The sequence below is a fragment of the Chenopodium quinoa genome, unplaced genomic scaffold (assembly GCF_001683475.1).
Source record: "Chenopodium quinoa cultivar QQ74 unplaced genomic scaffold, ASM168347v1, whole genome shotgun sequence".
In the NCBI taxonomy this organism is placed as follows: Eukaryota; Viridiplantae; Streptophyta; class Magnoliopsida; order Caryophyllales; family Amaranthaceae; genus Chenopodium; species Chenopodium quinoa.
The window spans coordinates 3,886,602-3,908,135 of NW_018742974.1; the positions used below are offsets into that span (position 1 = coordinate 3,886,602).

At 38.1% G+C, this 21,534-nt stretch overlaps 4 protein-coding genes and 1 long non-coding RNA gene across 5 annotated transcripts; 3 read left to right on the forward strand and 2 right to left on the reverse strand.

Annotated features, from left to right (window-relative positions):
• The first annotated feature begins 127 nt into the window (after positions 1–127).
• On the forward strand, positions 128–1,225 carry LOC110729194 (glutathione S-transferase T3-like). The gene has a single exon (XM_021908914.1). It carries the CDS (start codon positions 128–130, stop codon positions 1,223–1,225), a length of 1,098 nt encoding a protein of 365 aa, XP_021764606.1.
• A 549-nt stretch (positions 1,226–1,774) lies between these two features.
• LOC110729195 (putative nuclease HARBI1) lies at positions 1,775–3,139 on the forward strand. Its single transcript, XM_021908915.1, has one exon. The coding sequence runs from the start codon at positions 1,775–1,777 to the stop codon at positions 3,137–3,139; it is 1,365 nt and encodes a 454-aa protein (XP_021764607.1).
• A 2,462-nt stretch (positions 3,140–5,601) lies between these two features.
• LOC110729198 lies at positions 5,602–9,263 on the forward strand. The gene is made up of 7 exons (XM_021908916.1): positions 5,602–5,608; positions 5,692–5,861; positions 7,684–7,716; positions 7,802–7,879; positions 7,969–8,612; positions 8,692–8,828; positions 8,916–9,263. The coding sequence occupies exons 1-5, from the start codon at positions 5,602–5,604 to the stop codon at positions 8,461–8,463; spliced, it is 783 nt and encodes a 260-aa protein (XP_021764608.1). The 3' UTR covers positions 8,464–8,612; positions 8,692–8,828; positions 8,916–9,263.
• A 1,872-nt stretch (positions 9,264–11,135) lies between these two features.
• LOC110729210 (protein FAR1-RELATED SEQUENCE 1-like) lies at positions 11,136–13,302 on the reverse strand. The gene is made up of 2 exons (XM_021908921.1): positions 11,546–13,302; positions 11,136–11,464 (listed from the first exon to the last, which is right to left on the reverse strand). The coding sequence occupies exon 1, from the start codon at positions 13,006–13,008 to the stop codon at positions 11,845–11,847; it is 1,164 nt and encodes a 387-aa protein (XP_021764613.1). The 5' UTR covers positions 13,009–13,302; the 3' UTR covers positions 11,136–11,464; positions 11,546–11,844.
• Positions 13,303–13,502: 200 nt separating this feature from the next.
• On the reverse strand, positions 13,503–14,566 carry LOC110729211. Its single transcript, XR_002512837.1, has 2 exons — positions 14,172–14,566; positions 13,503–13,702 (listed from the first exon to the last, which is right to left on the reverse strand). It is a non-coding gene; the product is annotated as an uncharacterized LOC110729211 (long non-coding RNA).
• Positions 14,567–21,534: the final 6,968 nt, after the last annotated feature.

A 21,534-nucleotide genomic window follows, 5' to 3' on the forward strand; every position in this document is an offset into this window, starting at 1 on the left:
CCATAATTTTTCTGGAGTTTATCCTCAAATACCCCAGTCAAGTTTCCCAAATAATCCACCAAATTTCCCTCAAAATTTTAATTTTTCTCAAAGCAGTTCAAATTTCCCACATCCATCCATGATACCAATGGGTTACGGTGAATATGGTGCTGCATCTGGTTATTTTCCGTCACAACAACCGAATCCCAATATTTGGGAATCGAGCAATGTCTTATCTGAAGAAGATGAGGCAAATGAAGAATGCGAGGATGATGGTGAGGGAAATGAAACTCCTTCTCCCCATCAAAACTTCACTCAAATGTTACAGCAACCACTCCAATCAACTCCGGAATTTCGTGTTAGTGGTTCAAACAATAGAGGTTGGTCGCGATCAGAAACTGCGGCTCTTATATCCGGCTACATGAACACCAGCACTGACATAATTACCGGCACAAATCAAAAGAAGGGTGTATTTTGGAAGAGAGTCTTGGACGCATACGATGCTGCCAGGGAATCGAATGCAGATGAAATATCCCTACGAACTATTAGTAGTTTGAAGGGAAGGTGGATGCGAATCTCTGAAGCCGTGTTAAAGTGGTGCGGAAGCTATGATAAGGCCCGGAAGCGAAAGGGAAGTGGCTATAACGAAGATGATGTTATCCAAGAGGCCCACAAAATCCATGAGAACTCATTCGGACGATTCACCTTCTACGAGGAATGGATCCAATTAAGGAAGTGGGACAAATTCCGGTCTTTCTTGGACCAACAAACATTCAAGCCTTCGGTGGGACGTCCACATTCAACTCCACTGACGGATGAGTCTGTAGGGAGCGGAAGTAGTGGGAAGAGGACACGGGATGAGGGTGACAATTCCTCACCTACCACACCAACCAGCGTGGGTGTCGGTGATGAGAGAGTAGCTCGTGCTGAAGGTATTAAAAAAGCTAAGTCGAGATTGAAGGGTAAAGCTCCATCAAGTCAAGCATTTAAGGAATTAGAAACATTCAACAGCCGATTGCAGTTACTTGGGGATTCGATGAATGTGTCAAACAAAGCAGAAATGAAGAGACTTGAAATACAGGAGCGCAAGGAGGCAAGGAAACAACGGAAAATTGAGCTAGAGCAATATAGGATCAACTGGAAGCAACTATCTCGTCTAGAACAGAAAGTAAACCGAGAACAGTGGGAAGACGAAATGATAGTAATACTTCGGAACAATATTCAACGTTTCAATAATGATGCTTAGTGTCCTTTATTTTTATTGTAGTTAAGTGTGTTCAATTCCTTTGTTGTTCTTCATTTTCAGTAGTGATAAGTTTTCAATTCCAGTTCAACCTCTTGTACTCATTTCCTTATGTTTGTACTTTATCAATTAATCAGTAAAATGGATCTTTTCCATTTTCCCATTTTCATAGCCCATGTGATCTTATTCTGTTTATTCAATTATATCAATTTGTCTCTTTATATATAATTGTGTCAGTATCTTAATTTCCCCTTTGTTAGCCCATGTGAAACCCTTCTTCTCCATTCAATTTCTGTGTGGTTCTAATCCAGTGTTGGTCATAGCCCATGTGAAACCCTTCTTCTCCATTCAATTTCTGTGTGGTTGTAATTCATTGTTTGTCATAGCCCATGTGATCTTTGTCTCTTTATATTCAGTTATTTCTGAAGAAGAATTACAAATTAGTTCACTATAAATAAACACCATTCTTTCATTTTTTTACACACAAACACATAAATCGTTTGCAGTTACTATTAGCAAACCTCACTCTATCTTACATTTCTTACGTACAAAATGAATTCAAACAGTTTAAACGAAAGCTCAACCGATTCCTGTTCATCTTCATCTAACTCGGATGATGAGGGAAGAGAGCTTAGAGTTCAACAACGTAATGAAGTGTGTCTTATGATACAACACGTAATGCATGAGTACATTCCACCAATTATTCAAGCTGCCACTCAGCAACGCCGACGCAAATCTACTGAGCCCCGAAAGGATAGGGGACGCGAAGAAGGTCATGCACGGTTATACAATGACTATTTCGCGGAAGTCCCAGTTTATCCAAGTTCCTTGTTCCGGCGCCGGTTTCGAATGCGTAAACATGTGTTTGAGCGCCTTCTCAACGCAGTGACCCAACATGACCCCTGGTTTCAACAAAGGCGAGATGCGGCAGGTCGTCTTGGTTTGTCTCCACTTCAAAAGTGCACTGCGGCCGTTAGACAACTAGCTTACGGGTGTGCTTCAGACGCTTGTGATGAGTATGTCCGTATAAGTGAGGCAACTTCACGATTGGCACTCCAAAAGTTTACAGAAGGTGTCATTAACCTGTTCGGTGATCAGTACCTACGCCGTCCAAACATCGCAGATATGGAAAGATTGCTACGTATTGGGGAAGAACGTGGATTTCCTGGCATGATAGGCAGCATTGATTGTATGCACTGGGAGTGGAAGAACTGTCCACACGCATGGAAGGGGCAGTATCAAGGAAGAGAAGGAGTTGCAACTCTCGTACTGGAGGCAGTTGCGGACAGAGATCTATGGATATGGCATTCGTTCTTTGGGATGCCAGGTAGCTGCAACGATATTAATGTGCTTCATCGATCCCCTGTGTTCGAAGACGTCTTAGAGGGTCGAACACCTCCTGTGAACTTCGTAGTCAATGGTCATCATTATACGAATGGGTATTATCTTACTGATGGAATCTACCCTAGATGGGCTTCTTTTGTGAAATCCATTACGAGTCCACAAACTCGTCAGGATCGTTTATTCGCAAAACACCAGGAAGCTGCAAGGAAAGACGTTGAACGCGCATTTGGGGTCCTTCAAGCTCGTTTTGCCATTATTAAAAAGCCGTCTTTGGCGTGGGATACCGACATACTCCACAATATCATGCTCGCCTGCATCATAATACATAATATGATCGTTGAAGATGAACGAGAGACGTATCAAAATAACGTTAATACCAATGAGTTTATGAATGCTGGAGGCAACGCTAATGAGGACACTACCGAGTACCGTACTGATCGTATTGTGGATATCGGCTTATACTTGTCTCGTAGAACAGAGATTGAGGATCAACAGACTCATTTGCAGCTAAAAAACGACTTAGTCGAACATATATGGAATAAATTTGGTAACAACGAAAGCTTAGGCAACTAGGTTTACAACAAATGGTTATCCCTAAGGACATCTTACAAAACGATGTGTAGTTGTTTTTTTTTTAAATAAAATGTACTAGATTATAGTTGTAGAACTGTAATCACGATTTGTACCTCTTTTTTTTTTGTTAATTAAAATTAGCTGCGTTGTTGTTTAAAAAATATTAATCACAAGAATTAGTTTTTTAAAAAGCTGATAAAAAAATGCGATAATTTCTTAATTAGTAATCACGATTAAAATATTAAATACGTCAATTAATTACATTGACATCGGGTTAATAAATTATAATTATGAAACAAAAAAGATTATATTTACAAAAATAAAATAAGGTGGGGTAGGGCAGGGGCGGAACTAGGGTGGGTTCAAGTGGGTTCATTGAACCCACTGATTTTTTGAAAAAAATTTAAAATTTTTTTTTTTTAAAAAAAAAAAAAAAATCAAAATAGGTTTAAATAGAATATTTGTGTATTATATGGCAACAAGTAAAGTTGTAGCCCAGTGGTTATTTTTACCTCCCATCACACAAGAGTTTGTGGGTTCAAAACCCATAACTCACACTTTTTTTTTTTAATTTTGTTTCCTGAGCACTGAGCTTTCCTGCTTCCAGAGTTCGCTTTCCTCTTCCTCATTCCCCCAAATTGCAAAACCCTAACTTCTTCCTCCAATCCTCCTTCTCTTAATCTCTTCCCGTTCTTCCTCCTTCTCTTCCCGGCGCAGCACGGCAGCAGAGTCAGCAGAACACGGCGGCAGCGGCAGGCCGGCAGCGCACCAGCCACTCACCCAGACCCAGCCTCACAGCCGTGTATGGTGTATCGGTGTATGTAGGGGTAAGTGAATTTGGGGATTTTTTTTTTTTGCAAATGTAATTTACTTCTCAATTTGGGGATTTTTTTTGCTAAATCATTGAATACTTGAAAATTGAAATTCATATGCTAAATTCAATTGCTAATATACATTACGATTTACGAATTGCCAATGTTTTGTAAATTGCTGAAGTTTGGATATAATTATCTAATTTACTTCTCAAGTTCTCAATTTGGGGATTTTTTTGTATTTCGTATGCTATTTTCATATGCTATGCTATTTTCTGCCTTTCGTTTCTGCCAATTCATATGCTATTTTCTGTATTTCGTTTCTGCCTTCTAGTTTTCATAATTTCATTTGCTATTTCGTTGATATGGGTTTGATTGATGAATATTATAGATCTTAGAGATAATTTATTTACATTGTTATGTTTAATATATGCTAATTTTTAATTCAATCGTGAAAATTTGGCCTTTAATTATTCTGTGTTTGAAGCATGATTTTGAGTTAAGTGATGTTTGGCGAACACTCTTTGATAATTTTATTTGTATAATTTTGAGTTCAGTGATGGTTTTGTATTGCTGATTAATTATATATAAAAAATTGAAATTAATCCTGTGACATGAATCTACTACACAATTTAACTCTAACTAAGCTACATTGAATTGAACATTTTTATTGTCGGCACATAAGAATTCTGTCAAGCCATAGCTAACGACAGTAATCTGCTACAATAATCTAAGTGAGCAATCAGAATGAGAAAAGCTTCGATAGTGAAACGATAATATTTAGCTACTTGAACTTAATATCCCTATTTGGTTAGTTTGGCAACTTATCAAATGAGAAATAAATGTAAGGTGGGATGTTGATCCATGTATTGGGTTAAGTCCTTAAGCTCTAGCGATGCGTGAAAGGATACAATGAAATATCATGGCCATTATCATTATTTTTCCGTCATTAAGTTAATATGTGCTGATTGTTGGCCTCTTTGACTAGTTGAATCCATATTTTAACTCTATAACAATGATAGTATGTAGCTTATTCAGTTTAAATAGTATATGTGCAATGTAATGCTTACTTGCTAATTAGAATATTGTAGCTTTTTTTTTAATGTTAACTTGTAATTTATTTAATGTGTTGCTTCTCTGCCATTGTATTAGCTTGATCAGATTTTATCGGTTATAGCTTTTTTTTTTTTTTTTCATTTTTCTATGTGTAATCTATTTGTAATCCATAGTTTGAAATTATTTATGTACTGAATATTTAATTATTGTATTTTTATTCCTTTGTTAATTATGATTTCAAATTTCGGAAGTTTCGAACCCACACTTCGAAAATCCTGGTGACGCCACTGGGGTAGGGAGTATTGATGATGAACCATTGTTTAGTGTTCATTGTTAAGAGTGAATATTGTAAATGGTTTGTTGGGTTGATGTGGATGAGAGAGAAATGGTGATAGTGACCATGAACCATTTTTTTTTGTGTTCACCAATAATGATGCTCTTACTGCTGTAAAAAATTGGTCTCTTCTCTCTCTCTAGAAAAGTTCGTGGCCGGAAAACTCGTCGGAAAAGGGTGTTCAAAACATTGCCATAAAAACGCGAAAAAGGGTGTTCAAAAGTCGTGATTTTTGGTCTCGATTCAGCACTTGTCTTGCCATGGCAGGTAAACCAAGCTATGAATTTTAATAGAAAGTTTCAATTTTGAATTTAGGGTTTTCTGTAACAACTAGTTTTTTTCTTTATAAGGTGGCAGGAGGGGTGGTAGGGGAGGACGAAGAGGTGGTCGGGGTTCGCAATCTGGTGGCCGTGGCTCGCAATTTGACGAATATACCCCAAATTCTGGCCGTGGTGCTCAAACTGGTGGCCGTGGTGCTCAATCTGGTGGCGGTGGTGCTCAATCTGGTGGGCATGCAAAGGTAATTGTGGCTTGAGTATTTAGTTCATGCAAAGGCAATCTGGTGGGCATGCAAAGTAAAATTGAATTTTGTTGATTGTTAAAATGGAATTTGTGTTTGTGAGTAATCCTTGAATTTGTTTGTTATATTTATAATGTGGTGTTAAAATGGAATTTATAATCTTGTATATAATGTGGTGTTAAGAGTAACTTTTCAGATTATAACTTTTTATTCAACTACATTATATTGCATGTCAATAAAGCCAAATTGATTGTTCAAAAATTCCACACACACACATAGTTGGTGGGGGTTAACTATCTGTCTTTTCTATCTTATGATCTGTCATTTAAAAGTTTTATCAACTCAATTCTCTTTACTTCTGTAATCAATCTTATCACTATAATTTACATGCAAAATATGCATTGCTAATTTATTCTAGTCAGAAATTAGCTAATTATTGTTTAAAAAATATTGGTAACTGTTGAAGAAAATTATTAAATTCATCTCTGTTCCCATGTCATTGAAGGGAGAAAATTATTAAAATTTGTATACTTGGGAGCTCAATATCAATATTAATGCACTTATTACTGTTATTAGTTAATACAATGGTCTTGTAGAATTTCATTTTCTTTTCTTTTTAGGTAAAGAAAACAAGAGATTTGGTGATTGTTTCAGAACTAATTCCGTGATCCAGGAATCATTTTGTAGAATAAACTATGTAAACTGTAAACTTCTTTTCAGGAAGGCCATGGGATTTGGTTGTTAAAAAAAAAGTGGGGTTTGATTGATCAGAGGCAGGAAAAAAAAACATAAGACAGTGAGAAAATGAGATTTTATATAGGAGTAAGAATTTGTAATGATATGGGACTAAAGGGCGAAGAGAACAAGAGAACTACTAGATGCATTATTTTTCAGTACTTAAATGGTACTAAGAAATGCGAAGACGCATAGCTTAGCTTATAGCATAGAAAAGGAAGTACATGGATTATGACTAACTAATCTTAGATAACCCACAATAACCACCAACTGCATGATTTCCAAACAGTCTTCATTAAAAAAATGGACAACACAAGTTATTATTAACTGCATAGCCTCTAAGGCTCTAAAAGAAACATGAAAGAAGTGTGAAGTGTATTTTAAAACTAATATGTATCAGCTATCCTACATTAGCTACTGGCTGTTATAACACTTCAAAATTTAAGTAGTATTATTAAGGCCTAGCTATAAACTTAGTATTATAAACTAAAAACACAGCTAGTCAGAGCTTAAATACTTGTACATTGTAAATTGACGTTTCAATCTTATACCGATACAAGTACTATTTCTTGGTTCCCAAGTTGATAAGTACAGAATAGACGTGTGACCTATATAGTCACTAGCTAAATTTAGAGGCTCTATAGACAGGGCTCATCCTTTAAGCTTGTCAGTACCAAATTGAGAGCATTGCATAAATAAGGTTTACAATGAAATGTAGGAAGGATAAAGAATACACTTACAGTAAAGAGGATTTTAGGATTTTCAGTCTGTTGAGGAGGAGTTCTCAAAAATTCTTGAACTAAAACTTGTGATGCCAACTCTTCATCAGTCAATTCTCTTATAGTATAAGATGGAAGCCATTCTTGAAAAGCTTTGCAGCCTCTTGGTGAAAAAACATAGCAGGCTGAGGAGTTTTTAATTTTGAGCCTATATCTTCTACAAAGTTTGCCTTCAATACTTATTGATTATTTCTCAATTTTGAGCTATTATAGTTTGCCTTCAAATTTTTAATCTTTAATCCAATATGAATAATTGAAAGGGGTGGTGTATATATTGTTTGATGGCATATTTGTTTTTTGTTTTATAGGTTTGTCAGAAAGTTGATGATGCTGTGTACAGGGTGAGTTGTTGATTTTGTTGACTGTGATAGTGGTTTGGCTTTTATTGGACTTTTGTTGAATATATTATGAAATGTATTTGTGTAGGACAATACACTTAGTGAGGGTGGTAAGATGAAGCAATTGGGTAAAGTTATCGAAAGAAGCAAGGAGGAGCGGACAAGGGTAAATGTCTTATCTTTGTTTGTGGTTGATGTATTGTGGCATGGCTTTGTCATGTTTGTTGTTCTTATTGTTTTACATTGTCTGTGCAGCCTGAAAATGTAAATTGTCGGGTGGAGATGTTTGGTATGATTTTGAATGATTTTTGTTACAAAAAGAGGAAGCTAGTTAAGGAGATGGGATTTGCTGGACTATTTGGTTTGATTGATAGGAGACTTCCTAGGGAGTTGGCTTATTGGCTTGGTACAAGGGTTGATGTACCTAATAATTGCCTTGTTACTCCGGATGGGCTAGAGTTTACTTTTGACCCTATTCAAGTACATTTGGTTCTTGGCATTCCAATGGGCAGTCTGCTGGTCCCCAAGGATGTAGTTACTGAACAAATGAAAAATTTTGTTAAAGTTGTTGTAACTCAATTCAGCACGACTACACCTAGCAATGTGCAAGGGATACCTAGGAAAAATTTAGTGGAAGCAGTTTCGGGTCCACTTGAAAATGTTGATGAGTTTAAGGTTGCATTCCTGCTTCTGGCCTGGTGGATGTTCTATGTCCTACAACATCTCATTGGCTTTGTCCTAAGCTTATAATAGCAGCCATTACAGCAAATGACCCTGAGGCGTATGATTGGTGCACATTAGTCCTTGATCAACTTATGTATGCTGTTAAAAGCTTTGCCAGGAGGTTTTACCCAACGGGGTATTCCAAATCGCTTGGAGGGTGTACAATTTTTCTTTCAGTAAGTTATATTGTTTTGGTAATGATATCTCCATTTATTTTGCAAACCATGTTACATGATGACACCATTTTGTTTGCAGATAATGTATCTTGATCGGTTGAGACGACCCCTGTGAAGTGGGGAGTTTTTCCTCGGATGACTGTTTGGACAGAAACCGAGATAAGAAAGGCGAAGAAGGCTGATCGTATTCCGAATGGGGATTTTGGAAAATTAGGGGTAAAGTGAACATTAGTATTATGTCTAAAAAACTGAATAATGTTTATATTATAATAAATGAATGATTGAGTTTGGTGTTATTTGTAGTGTGTGAATGCGGCGTACGGTAAGCCACATGAAAGGGCTGCAATGGACGTTATGTCGGTTAAAAGAAGGGTCGGTGCTGTTGCTGTTCAGGTATTACTAGTCTCATCCAGAGAGATGGTGCTAGTGGTATAACATACACTAGGATGTCTATATAAAGACTATGATTCCAAATGTTCAAAAACATGATGTAGTATAAATTATTGCATATCCTTCAAAAAGAGGAAGCATGAACAAAATTATACAAAAAAAGAGGAAGCATGAACAAAATTTAACAAAAAAGAAGCATGATGTAGTATAAATTATTGCATATCCTTATAAATTATGCTATGCCCTTTTACAAAAACAAAATTTGTGGGACTCTCTATTAGCATTTTCACTCTTGGCACTTTGATTATTAAGGCCCTACTTAATGTCTTTGAAAAGTATGAATTAAACCTTATTTTTCATATTTTGTGCATGTGATTAATTAAAATCTTCCATTCGAAAAAAATTCTCATCATATGCTAAACTTTGACTATTAATCTTTCTAAATTAAACTATACCAACTAGCCGTATATCATGCTGTATATATATACTATATTATTTTTACTCGTGTGTAGAAACATAAGATCGAAATGCATTATTATCAAAATTCATTAAATTATATGAAACATCGCTTAAGCAAAGGTATACATACCACAATAGATTCAGCCTTGGGATCAAGTTTGTGCAACTGGGAGGGTAAAGGGTCAAGTGACCCAGCCATGTGAGAATTGAGGTTTTCAGTTAGAAGCATAAAGATTTGTCCAGGGGAATCAAAAGCAACCTTCTAAGTGTTGTAATCAGATTTTCCACCTCTAAAGAACCAAGTAATCACTTCCCTTCATCCCTTTGAAGACATGTCCTTGAAAAAGGAATTTTAATGACTGAGGATTGAGGCAAAATATAAGCAACTGTCTGAGCACTAGCTCTCCAGCAATAAATAATTAAGCATTAGCATTATAGGGAAACAGTACACTTGAACAGGCCATGGACACCAAGTAAAAAAAAAAAAGGAAAAACGTAACAATCAGATAAACTTCAGAAGTCCATTTCAAAAAGTGAAACTAGATTGTTAGTATATAATCTTTGCAATTCTCAATTTTAGTGTTCTGTTAAAACACAATTTTTCTCTCACAAAGCTTTTATAATCTCACCAAGTAAAAGATGTATTAGTTTATATATTAACTGTATTGAACGAAAAACTTTCATCTAGGATAGGATAGGATTGGATTGGATTGGATTGGATCGAATCATAATTCAAATTTCGGTTTGGATTGGATTGGATTGGATTGGATTGGATCGAATCATAATTCGGATTGAGATTTCCGAAACAGAATGAATTCATGATCGGAATGAATTCGGTTTTGGCTATATGAATTCGGATTGAATTTGGTTTTCGCTATAATCCAAACCGCATACCAAACTTTCACCCGTTTCTATCCATGACAGAGTTTGAAAATATTTTGTCTTTCAAAAGAAAATTGAAAAATCTGTTTCTTGCAATATAGTGATTAGGGTTAGGATTCGGGTCTTTTACGGGTTTCATCAACTTAGTTCGGTTCAAGTCATTAATTTGCGAGTTATAATCAAGTCCAGGTCGAATCATTTCTAATTCGGGTCATTCTCACGTTGAAGTCGAGTTCGACCCTTCAACTCAATAATTTCAAAGTGACTAACCTCTCAAATTTCAAAGTGAAATATTCTCCGTGTTCGAGTAAGGTTCGGTTCAAGTCATTAATTTGTAACTAACCTCTCAAATTTCAAAGTGAAATATTCAAGGAATAGAGTTAGGATTCAGTTTCCGTTCCAATACCAACATGAGATAACAACATGAGAAATTCGAGTCGGGTTTCTAGGAGATTGGGTTTGTAGCAGGTCGGGTTTGTAGCTAGAGTCGGGTTGGATTTGTGGTCGAGTTAGGAACAAGTCGGGTTGAATTCCTGTTTTGACGGGTTAAAACGGGTTTGGTCAAATTTCAGTTCGGGTTAGGTCGGGTCTGAATCGTGTTAGGTCGGTTTTTCGGGTCACTCACTGATTTTAAATTAATTTCAACTTTAACATGCCACCTTTTCAAATCCCTAAATATTTGATTTCGTATGAGTTGAACATAAATGATTCTATTTTTAAGTGGTAACAAGTAACTGTATTTTTAATAAAATTAACAGTTTTGATTTTAAAATAACTGAATTATAGTGAACGACATAACTGATTTCATTTTCATTGCTTAAATGTCATACGAGACATAAGTGATTTCATTTTCATACGAGACACTACTACATCAAACACTTTGTTTCTGCATTAGGTTCTAACATTTGATGCCCAAAAAACACAGAAACACTTTTACACTTTTAGTTATTGTACGACGGCCCACTAAAGCTTCCTGAGAACGGCAAAACATCACGAGCAACCCATTCGGGACAGGACTGAATAGACCTTGTAAAGTACCCAACTTCACCATATGCAGGGCCATACCCTATTCCACCTACCCACATTGTCGGAACTGCAGCTTGAGAAGCCTGAAAATGCCCCTGTGATGAGTAAAACACCCTTCAGATGACAAAACCATTAACAAAAAACATAATGCCATATTTCACAAATCAAGTTCATACATGCATAATAGTTGCGGGTTCCTGATCTTTGTCCTTCCTTCCTCTTTTTCTTTTTGGCTTAGGAGCGTTACATTGAGGCTGAACAACCTGAGTTATCAAAAAAAAAATATATAAAATAAGATTAAAAAAAATTTGAACAGATTAAGCATAATGCCATAAACCTACATATTTTAATCAACATCAAAACATTTTTGTGACTTCATATCTCATAGCGCATATAAAACATAAACAAAAAAGTTAACGCATATACCCCATTGTTTGGCACACTATGTGTGGGCAATGAATTCTTGGCACATTTCTCAGCAAATGAAACGCTTAGCCCTCGGTCGGTGTGCTTTTTTCCTAGAGATTGGATCGCCAACAGACAATGGCTTCTGCACTGATGCTGGGGTCAGGTTGTCATTCACAGAAGAATCATCATTTGCAACAACTATAGCTTGAGCTGGAGTGTTAACTACGGGGTCAATGGATATATCGTCTAAACCCAAAGCAGAACTGACCATACACGATCCCGCAAAATCAGAGGGCGGCACGGTACCTATCCCTTCTAAATCCATATTCACCGAAGGGGAAGATTCCATAGTGGCAGCTTCACTACCAACACTTTCAGCACCCTTATCACTTTCCTTTAGCTTGGCTGCATTAACACTTCCTTTTTCAATTGCAGCACCCTCCTTATCACTTTCCTTTAGGATGGCAGCATCCAAGGATTTTTCCAGCTTGCATATAGCTTCAAACACCATTTTAGCATACTCTGGACGAGTTGCTGCCTTAAGACAAACACCGTCAAACTGCACCATTATTCTATCATACCTCTTAACTTCTTCCGTTTTCGTGGGATCATGGTATGCCACCTTAACCCGCGTGTGACGCCTATGGACATCTTTACGCCACCGCCTCAATATATATTTTGAAGGGACTTCCTTAACCCAATTATCATCAAACACCTTAAACTGATGCCTACACATGATTCCATGACATTCGAAAAGCTTGCATTCACATGAAGCGCCACTTGTTTCAGAGTTGAATGTTACAGTGTACACTCTCTTCCTATCCATAGGAATTTCCTTTTTCAGTTGTTTATCGTAGAACCAAACCCTATCTTGAACCAAATGTTCAACAACATTGTTAGACACCTCCCTTTTCCCAACAATGCTCACGTACATTAGCCTGGCGCATTGCTCCTGTACCTCGACGAATTTTGCATCTGTGTACACCTTCTGAAAGGCTTTCTCAAATGCAAAACCAGTTATCACATGCCACAATCTCCTTGCACTGTTCGCATCAGCTTCTTTCTCCGCATTGGACCTGTTTTCCATGGCATCACAGTACCTCTCCGCAAACTGGTACAAACGCGTGTCACTCTTCACGTACATGTCAAAGAAGCTGTTAAGTCTTTCTGAACGCTGAGTGATTTTCATCCCTGCCCAAAATAGGTGTTTCATGTAGGCAGGGATCCACATATGCCTCTCTTCATACAGACCTAAGACAAAAACAATAAAATAACAACGCTTAACTTGTTTACCAGTCTGCCAATATTTGCTGCATTTTTCAATCTAAGTATATATTAATATGTTAAACACATCATTCTAATATCAATTTACAATTGCTACTCATAACACCCACATAACACTAGTAGAATAAAGCAATTGGCCACCGGTTCAAAACCCCCCTATGCCACCGGTTTTAAACCGGTGGGCATTTGGGGGGTGGCAATAGTCTAATGCAAAGCCACCAGTTCAAAACCGGTGGCAAAAACAAGTATTGCCACCGGTTGCAATTATGCTTCCCGCTTTTTTTTTTATGATATTACATATAAATGCCACCGGTTAACCGGTGGCAATAACATACTTTTTTTTTTTTTTTTTTTTTTTTGTTTGTTTATTCTGCTATTTGCTACAATAATAATAATAATTAAAAAAAAACTCTGTAAAATATAAGGCAAATAACATCACAATCAATATAAGAGCGCAATGAAATATACTCACATTTATATTCAAATAATAGATTGTTACTGTACAATAAAAAAAATTTTACAATGAAGTATTAAGTACAAAAAAAAATTACAATGAATTATACAGTACAAAAAAAAAATTACAACATTAAAAAATAACAATATTCCAAAATGAAACTCTTGAATCCAGCATCAATTAACACCTGCATCAATTAAAACCCAGAAATTAATAAAACTCAAAAAAAAAATGTGAAAAAAACCCAGAAACTCATGCATGTATACGGTCACCCGCAAAGGATGAAACAGAAAGAGAAAAGGCTTAAAAAAAAACAGAAAGAGAAAAGGATGAAAACCCAAAATTTTCGCCCAGTGAAACCCAGTAAATTCGAAAATCAAATAACCCAAAAATTTCGAAAATTAAATAAACCCAATAATTTCGATTATCAATTAAAAACAGAAAATTTTCGATATAAAAAACCCAAAATTAAAACAGAAAAATTTTGAAATCAAAAACCCAAAACCCAAAAAACAGAAAAATCAATTTCGAATTCCACCAAAAATAATAAAAACCCACCCACCATAACCACAACCACCACCAAAAACCACCACAACCCATGAACTCCACCAAAAATAACAAAAAACAAAATAAAAGTAAGAAAAAAGAGAAATTACCTCGAATTTCAGCAAAAACCCCCGAAATTATCTTGAATTTGTGTTATAAAGGTCTAATTCGACCATGAAAACTCTAGATCTAGAGTTTTCATGGTCGAATTAGACCAGAAAACCCATATTTTCATCACGAGGAGAGAGTAAGTGCGACAATAAGCTTGATGGTTAATGGCGGTGGTTGTTGATGCGGCGGTGGTTGTTGTTGCGGCGGTGGACGAGCCGAACGAAGGAGAGAGGAAGATACCGCGAGAGAGGGAGAAGATTAGGGTTAAGGAGAGATAAAGAGAAGAGAGATCAGGATAGAGGAGGAGGTCGACGAGAGAGATTCAGGGTAGAGAGAGAGAGAACAGAGAGGGGGAGTAAGAACGAAGGAGATAGAGAGAAGGAGGAGAGCAGGGGGAGAGGTGATAGAGGAGAGAGAAGATTACAATGGGGTGGGTAAAAAAGAAAAAGGAGGAGAGAGAAGTGACTCTTTGCTGAACAGAACTTACCCGCGAAAAAGAAGACCGGCGCCGGTGGATGTTTGGCGATTTTGGGGTTAATTTCCACCAAAAATCTGCAAATTTGGGCTTAAATTCCACCAAAAATCTGCAATTCCACCAAAACTTCCACCTCAAAGTGGCGAATTTGGGCTGAAATTCCACACAAAATCTGCAAATTATCCACCAAAACTTCGACCTTAAAGTGGTGATTTTGGGCTGAAATTCCACCAAAATTCTGCAAATCCTCTCGTATTAGCACCAGCACTTCCTGGAATACCTCTTAGGTTGTATTTGACGGTTACTAAAGAAACAATGGGAGCTATGCTAGCACAAGAAGTAGAAGGCAAAGAAAACGCAATCTACTATCTGAGCAAGAAGATGCTCGAATACGAAGCACGCTACAGACCACTTGAGAAGTTGTGCCTCGCCTTGGTGTGGGCCACAACCAAGTTAAGACATTACATGTTAGTGCATACCGTCTTCGTAGTCTCCCGATTAGATCCACTCAAGTATCTATTCGAGAAATCTACACTCAATGGACGCATATCGAGATGGATAGTCAATTTACCCCAGTTTGATGTAAGGTTTATGCCGCAAAAAGCTATCAAAGGATCTGTGGTGTCAGACTTTCTAGCAGACTTTCCAATAGAAGACTCGACGCCAATACAAGACAATGAATTTCCAGATGAAGACTTAATGATCACTGAAGATGATACTTGGACCTTGTACTTCGACGGAGCCTCAAACCAAAAAGGATGTGGCGTTGGAGTATTACTAGTATCACCTAAAGAAGAGCATGTTCCAATCTCCATAAAGCTTGATTTCGACGTTATCAACAATGCTGCTGAATATGAAGCATGCGTGGTAGGCTTTGAAACAACTTTGACATTGGGAGTAAAAAAGTTGAGGATATTCGGAGACTCTTCTTTGATTATCAATCAAATATCTAAAAGGTGGAAAGTAAGGAGCGAAAGTCTAGCCCCTTACCAAACCTATCAGGAAACCCTTACCGATCAGTTAGAGAAGGTAGAATACACATATCTACCTAGGGAAGAAAATCAATTTGCTGATGCCTTGGCGAGACTAGCCTCAATGGTTAGGAATCCCACGGAAGTTGAGCAAATGCTTGTAACTAGAGAAAAAAGGCACAAACCAGCATACATCCAGGCTATAGAAGACGACGAAGTAGTCCAAGACGAAGAAGAAGAAGAAGAACCGTGGTACACGGATATACTCAATTATGTCACCAAAGGAGAATACCCTCCCCATGCTGACAAAAGAGCAAAACGAGCATTAAGGCTTTTGGCTTCCCAATATGTACTCATAGACAACGAGCTACATAAAAGGGTACCTAAGGGTCGAGCTCTCTTATGTGTAGGAAAAAAGGATGCACAAAGAGCAATGAGAATAGTCCACGAAGGAATCTGTGGCACGCACATAAATGGCAAAATGTTAGTCCAAAAAATAATGCGAGAAGGATATTATTGGACTACAATGAATAGGGATTGCCATCAATATGTAAAAAGATGCCCTAAGTGCCAAATATATGCCAATTTACAACATGTTCCTCCATCCTTGCTCTACACCTACACATCGCCATGGCCATTCTCTACATGGGGAATTGACATCATCGGCAAAATCACTCCCCCAGGAACAGGAGGCCACGAATATATCTTAGTAGCAATTGATTACTTCACAAAGTGGGTCGAAGCGCAATCATACGCTAAACTCACTGCAAAACATGTAGCACTCTTTATCGAGAGAAATATTATTTGTCGATACGGAGTCCCACATGAAATGATAAGTGACAATGGAACTCACTTTCAAGCCGAATGTGAAGAATTGTTACAAAAATATGGCATTCAACATCATCATTCTTCCCCTGATAGGCCTCAAGCAAATGGAGCAGTCGAGGCAGCTAATAAAAATTTAAAGAATATCATCGAGAAAATGACGGAAAATTATAAGGATTGGCCTGACAAACTTCATTTTGCAATGTGGGGTTACCGCATGTCAATTCGCACATCAACAAGAAATACGCCATTTTCCTTGGTTTATGGAATGGATGTCGTACAACCTGTCGAACTAGAGATTCCATCTCTACGCATTGCGTCAAAGAGTAAACTCGATGAAGTTGAACGGACTAGGGCAAGATATGAAGAATTAATTCTACTCGATGAAAAACGACTAGAAGATCTACATCACACTCAGTGTTATCAAACTTGTATGGCTAGGCATTTTAATAAGAAGGTCAAGACAAGAAACATCAAAGTAGGAGACTTGGTGTTAAAAGCATTAAGGAAAAATGTTTTAGATCCAAAGGGGAAAATTTAGACCTAATTGGTCTGGATACTACATTGTCAAAACAATCCTGTCAGGAGGTGCAGCAAAACTAACTGATATGGATGGCAATGAGTTCTCGAACATGACAAATCTTGACCAACTTAAGAAATACTACCCATAATTACTTGAGTAGGATACTCAAGAGAGCTACGTTTGGCCTGATTCCTTAAGAAAGGATACGTAGGCAACCCTTTACGGGTGCGGCCACTTTATTTTCCAAAAAATCTCGCATCCTAGAATTAATTAAAAATTCGGCAGAAGATCGGCGAAATATCGGCGTCACGGAAAACGTTCCAGCGCTTACAGTTGAGCATTAGCGCCGGCGTCACGAAAAACGTTCCAGCGCCAGCAGTTGAGCATTAGCGCCAACTGACGACCATCAGCGCCAGCCGACGGCACCGTCGCTTGACGCCAGACTTCCCTGGCCGGCGCTAGTCGCAGATAAGCGGCGCCAATTCACAGTTTAAATTCTAGGAATATTTCGGTGTTTTTCGGAAAATTTTCGACTTCCGTACTCGAAGAATTTCTGGAAAATTAATTTTTTCGGTTTTCATTGCTTTAATAAATAAATTTAAAGTAAATAATTAATTAAAAGCTGAAATTTCATTAATAAAATAAAATTACATTATTGATGGAATTTTAATAAAGCTGAAATAAATTAACTTTAAAAAAAAATATAAACTAAGTCTAATAATTGGAAATTAATTAATGCTCCTAATCTTTCTTTTCTTTCCTAGCCCTTTTCCAATTTTTGTCTGCTTCCTCCTCCTCATCCATAACCTTAGCTAGTAGACATCCTTTAGAGGACCTACACTCGGTCTTAGAGTAGATAGTTTCCCCTTCAGCTAGAACTCCATGCTTCTTTTCTACCCAACCTTTTTTCTATGTGGTGTCAACTTTCCTTTTTCCCTTATCTCTTGTAGTACTTTTCTTCCTAGGCATTGTAGGTGTTTTGAATTTAAGTCTTTCACCTAAGCGTTCCTTAACAGGAACCACCTTGTCACCTAGACAACTTTTCACATCAGTTTTACCCTGATTTTTCTTCGAGTCCTTCGAAGGTTTCTTCAGCAGCCACTTCTTCACATCATTGGGCAAGGAAGGAGGAATCTTTTGGGTAATTACTTCCCATAGAGGTCTGGAACTCCAATAAGCTAGTATCAAATTTGTCTACTTCCTGGGAGACAGGGAACTCGTAGGGAGGACGAAGATCTCCGGAAGGAATATTCTTAAGTAAGCCGTATTGTCTTTTTACCCTGCAGGGATAGTAATAAGTCATACGGGACAAACTTGGAAGACGGCAGAAAGGTTGCTTGTTAACACCAACCATCCTTTCTATTTTCCACCAAGGGATGAACCACTTGATAGCAAAATTGCGAGATTCGAAGACCCTCTTCCATTCGTGGCGTCCCATCTTAGAGAAGCGTTTCTTCCTCCTCACGAAGCAATTTGGAGTATACTTCTCAATGTTGTCCGGAGGGCTAATTAATTCTACCCTTTCCATTAGCCACATCTGTAAAATATTGCAATGCAAATAAATTATTATTACTATAAAAAATTATATTTTTTTATTTTTGTAATTAAAAATATTATTTTTCTACCTGTAATAAAATTGGAGAACCTTGAAAAGGTGCTTTTGGGTTCCTTTTCATTTCATCAAGACTAATCATAGTCTCTCCAACTATCAATGGCATTGGATTTCTCCCTGATTCAGTTTGTTCTAATACGGTGGTTATAATTGATTGACCCTCATTATTTTTACCACTACTAAGAAAAAATTGATTAAGCATACAAAATAAGAAAGCCCTTCTTCTATATATATGAAAAGATTCGGAGTAAGTTTATCAAAATAATGGCGAAGAAATTATTTCAAATTAACTATGTTGCCATCTACTATTTTTGATAGATCCCTTTCTTTTAAATTGAAGAAGCGTTCAAAATCCTTGTAATAATATGCATCTATTCTAGGGATTACTATGAGGTCTATTGCAGGGAAACCTAAAATAGCACCAAATTCTTCCGGCAAAGGGCTAATTTCATCATACCTTATTCTAAAGCAATGAGTATCAACATCTCAATATTCTAGAGCGGTATGAATAAAATCTAAGTCAAGATCCACCCCTTTGATACCATAAATTCCCCCCAAGTGGAATACATCTAATTCTTTTCTTTCTTTGGCATTAAGAGACTGACACCATTCAGGGGTGTATTGGGTAAAAGTTTTGGTGACTAGAGACATGATATTATTTTTCTAAAGCTAAGAATTATTTTATTTACAAAAATTATGAAAAGAATCGGCTAGGCAGGGGGCTATTTACGCACGAAATCGGAGCAGTTTTAATCTGGGAAGGATACGGAGTCAGCGCTATTTGGCGCCAGTCGCCAAAGCTTGGCGCCAAACGCTAAGTGTAGCGCCTGACGCTACCCCAAAACGCTAAATTTGCCTCGTCATACGCGCTTTTTAAAACCGCGTTTTTACCTTAATTCGAGTCTAATAATGACTTTCCGGCTTCCTTATCTTTTTCTAAACATCTTTTTATTCTTTTTTAATTAATATAGCTATTATATTATTTATATTATTCTTTTTTGGATTTTTATTTAGGTTAATTTCCAAGTTTTTATAAACCCAACATTTTATTTGACTTTTCCTTTTTTCAATTTTTTCTTTTTGGCGGAGAAAGTCGGATACCCTCCATCAATAATAAAAATGACGGAATTTTTGCGCAAAATTACTTGTCACACTTTCTTGCACACACAAACATACACATAATAATAATAATATTAAAAAAATGAAAAAAAACATGATAAATAAAATAAACTCATAATAGTATGTATATACAAAATATGTCTAAAGAAAAATGATGAGTCTAACTAAAAGGCAAAGTTCTATACAAAGTAAAAAATAAGCAAAAAGCACCGGTACAAACTACGGTGCCGGGGGAGGTAAACCCATCATCGCATAAAACTCTGCCATACGAGGAGTAACTTCTCTACCAGCTCCAACTCCAGCTCCAGTATCAGCTCCAGTCTCCGCAGGAGGAGGAAAACTCAACGTGGGACCGGTCCACCCAAGATCAACCTGAGGCTGAGGCTGCGGAGGTTGCTGCGATGATGAGCCGACCTTGTATATACCACCACCTCTAAGGGCCAAGGTAGCCTCTCCCTAGCCTACCGGCGCAGCATGAGCACCCTCAGAGGAAGAACCTGAGCCCTCTGCCACATCAGTACGGGCGACCTCAGAACGACCACCCCGACCTCCCGAAGTAGTACGGTGACGCCTCGAGCTAGACCTCGCTGGATCCCTCCGTACCTCAGGTCTCGTGCGGGTACGAGAAGGAATGGGCTGACCCTGCAAAAGGAATTAAAATCAGAAACAAGGCAAAATCAAAGCGGTAATGCAAAACATATGAAAGAAAGACTACCTCCTGAACGACGTCGTCTCGACGCTAGGTAGCCACGTTCCTCATCCGGACAAGCTGGCTCCGAAAGGCATCTATACATCGTGCCATCGCCGAAACCACCTCACGCGAGAACCATCAAAGAAATAAGTCAGTAAACATGCATAATATATATGGACGAAAGTTGCAAATAAATAGGCTTACCCAAGTCTGGTGGCGAGGAATCGACTGCTCTACAAAGCGTTCGTCCTCAGGAGCCGAAGGAATCATCTCCTCAATCGGCCCGTATGTCCCTAGGTAATGGATAGACATACGGGGTGGCACAAACTCAGCAGCATCGTCCTGATAAAGCAAAACCAAGTCAGTGAAGCATTACTTGGGGGCTACTTAACGAAAGATAAAAGCTGAAAAATCGTACCGCCACATCCTCAGCCGGTACAGGAACTGGAGCTAACAACGGCAGTAGCTCCTCCTCATAGCATCGCCCAGGGATCGTGCAAGATCGCCAAGGGGTACCAGCTCCCTCTGACATGCTCAACAACCTCGCGGCGTTAAACATGTGACGTGGTGGAGGAGCAGGAACGACAAAAATATCAAAGGAATGCTGTCTAGCAACCCTCTCTCCAAGGTATACGGTCGCTCCATAGGTCCCAAGAAATAGCGACGCTCAGCGGAATACTGAGCGGCTAACCCAGGGACTGCCAGGTCGACCCACGGCCGGTATAGCACCTCAGGCTCTTACAAAGAGCGTCAATCAAGCAAAAATCAATCTAAAGCATCGCAAAATGGCAAATAAGGAAAAATCATACCGCGATGATCCAGTCTCGGACATACGCAGTGGACATCCCCACACGGCGGCTGCCCCAAGAAGCACTCACTGGAAACCTACGTGGCGACGGTCTTGCCGGTGCAGTAGAAGGGAAGTACTCATATACCAGATCTACAAGGAGTTAAAATTATCAACAAGTGCTAGCTAAAGTGTAGAGTTAAACTTTATAGGGAATGATGTTTACCTCTACGACCCTCCAAAAGCTGGACAAAGCAACATTCGTCCCAAAGGACCGGTGTCGACACGAGTCCCTCAGCGCTCGAATGAAGTCAGCATAGGCCAAGCTGGCCCAATCGTAAGTCCCAATCCGATGAAGA

Bases quoted from the DNA above. Each gene is read 5' to 3' on its own strand.
- LOC110729210 (XM_021908921.1), bottom strand. From the start codon at position 13,008: ATGTGGATCCCTGCCTACATGAAACACCTATTTTGGGCAGGGATGAAA.
- LOC110729194 (XM_021908914.1), top strand. From the start codon at position 128: ATGGGTTACGGTGAATATGGTGCTGCATCTGGTTATTTTCCGTCACAA.
- LOC110729195 (XM_021908915.1), top strand. From the start codon at position 1,775: ATGAATTCAAACAGTTTAAACGAAAGCTCAACCGATTCCTGTTCATCT.
- LOC110729198 (XM_021908916.1), top strand. The intron at 5,862-7,683 runs GTAATTGTGGCT...TTTGTTTTATAG, and splicing joins AATCTGGTGGGCATGCAAAG to GTTTGTCAGAAAGTTGATGA. The intron at 7,717-7,801 runs GTGAGTTGTTGA...GTATTTGTGTAG, and splicing joins TTGATGATGCTGTGTACAGG to GACAATACACTTAGTGAGGG.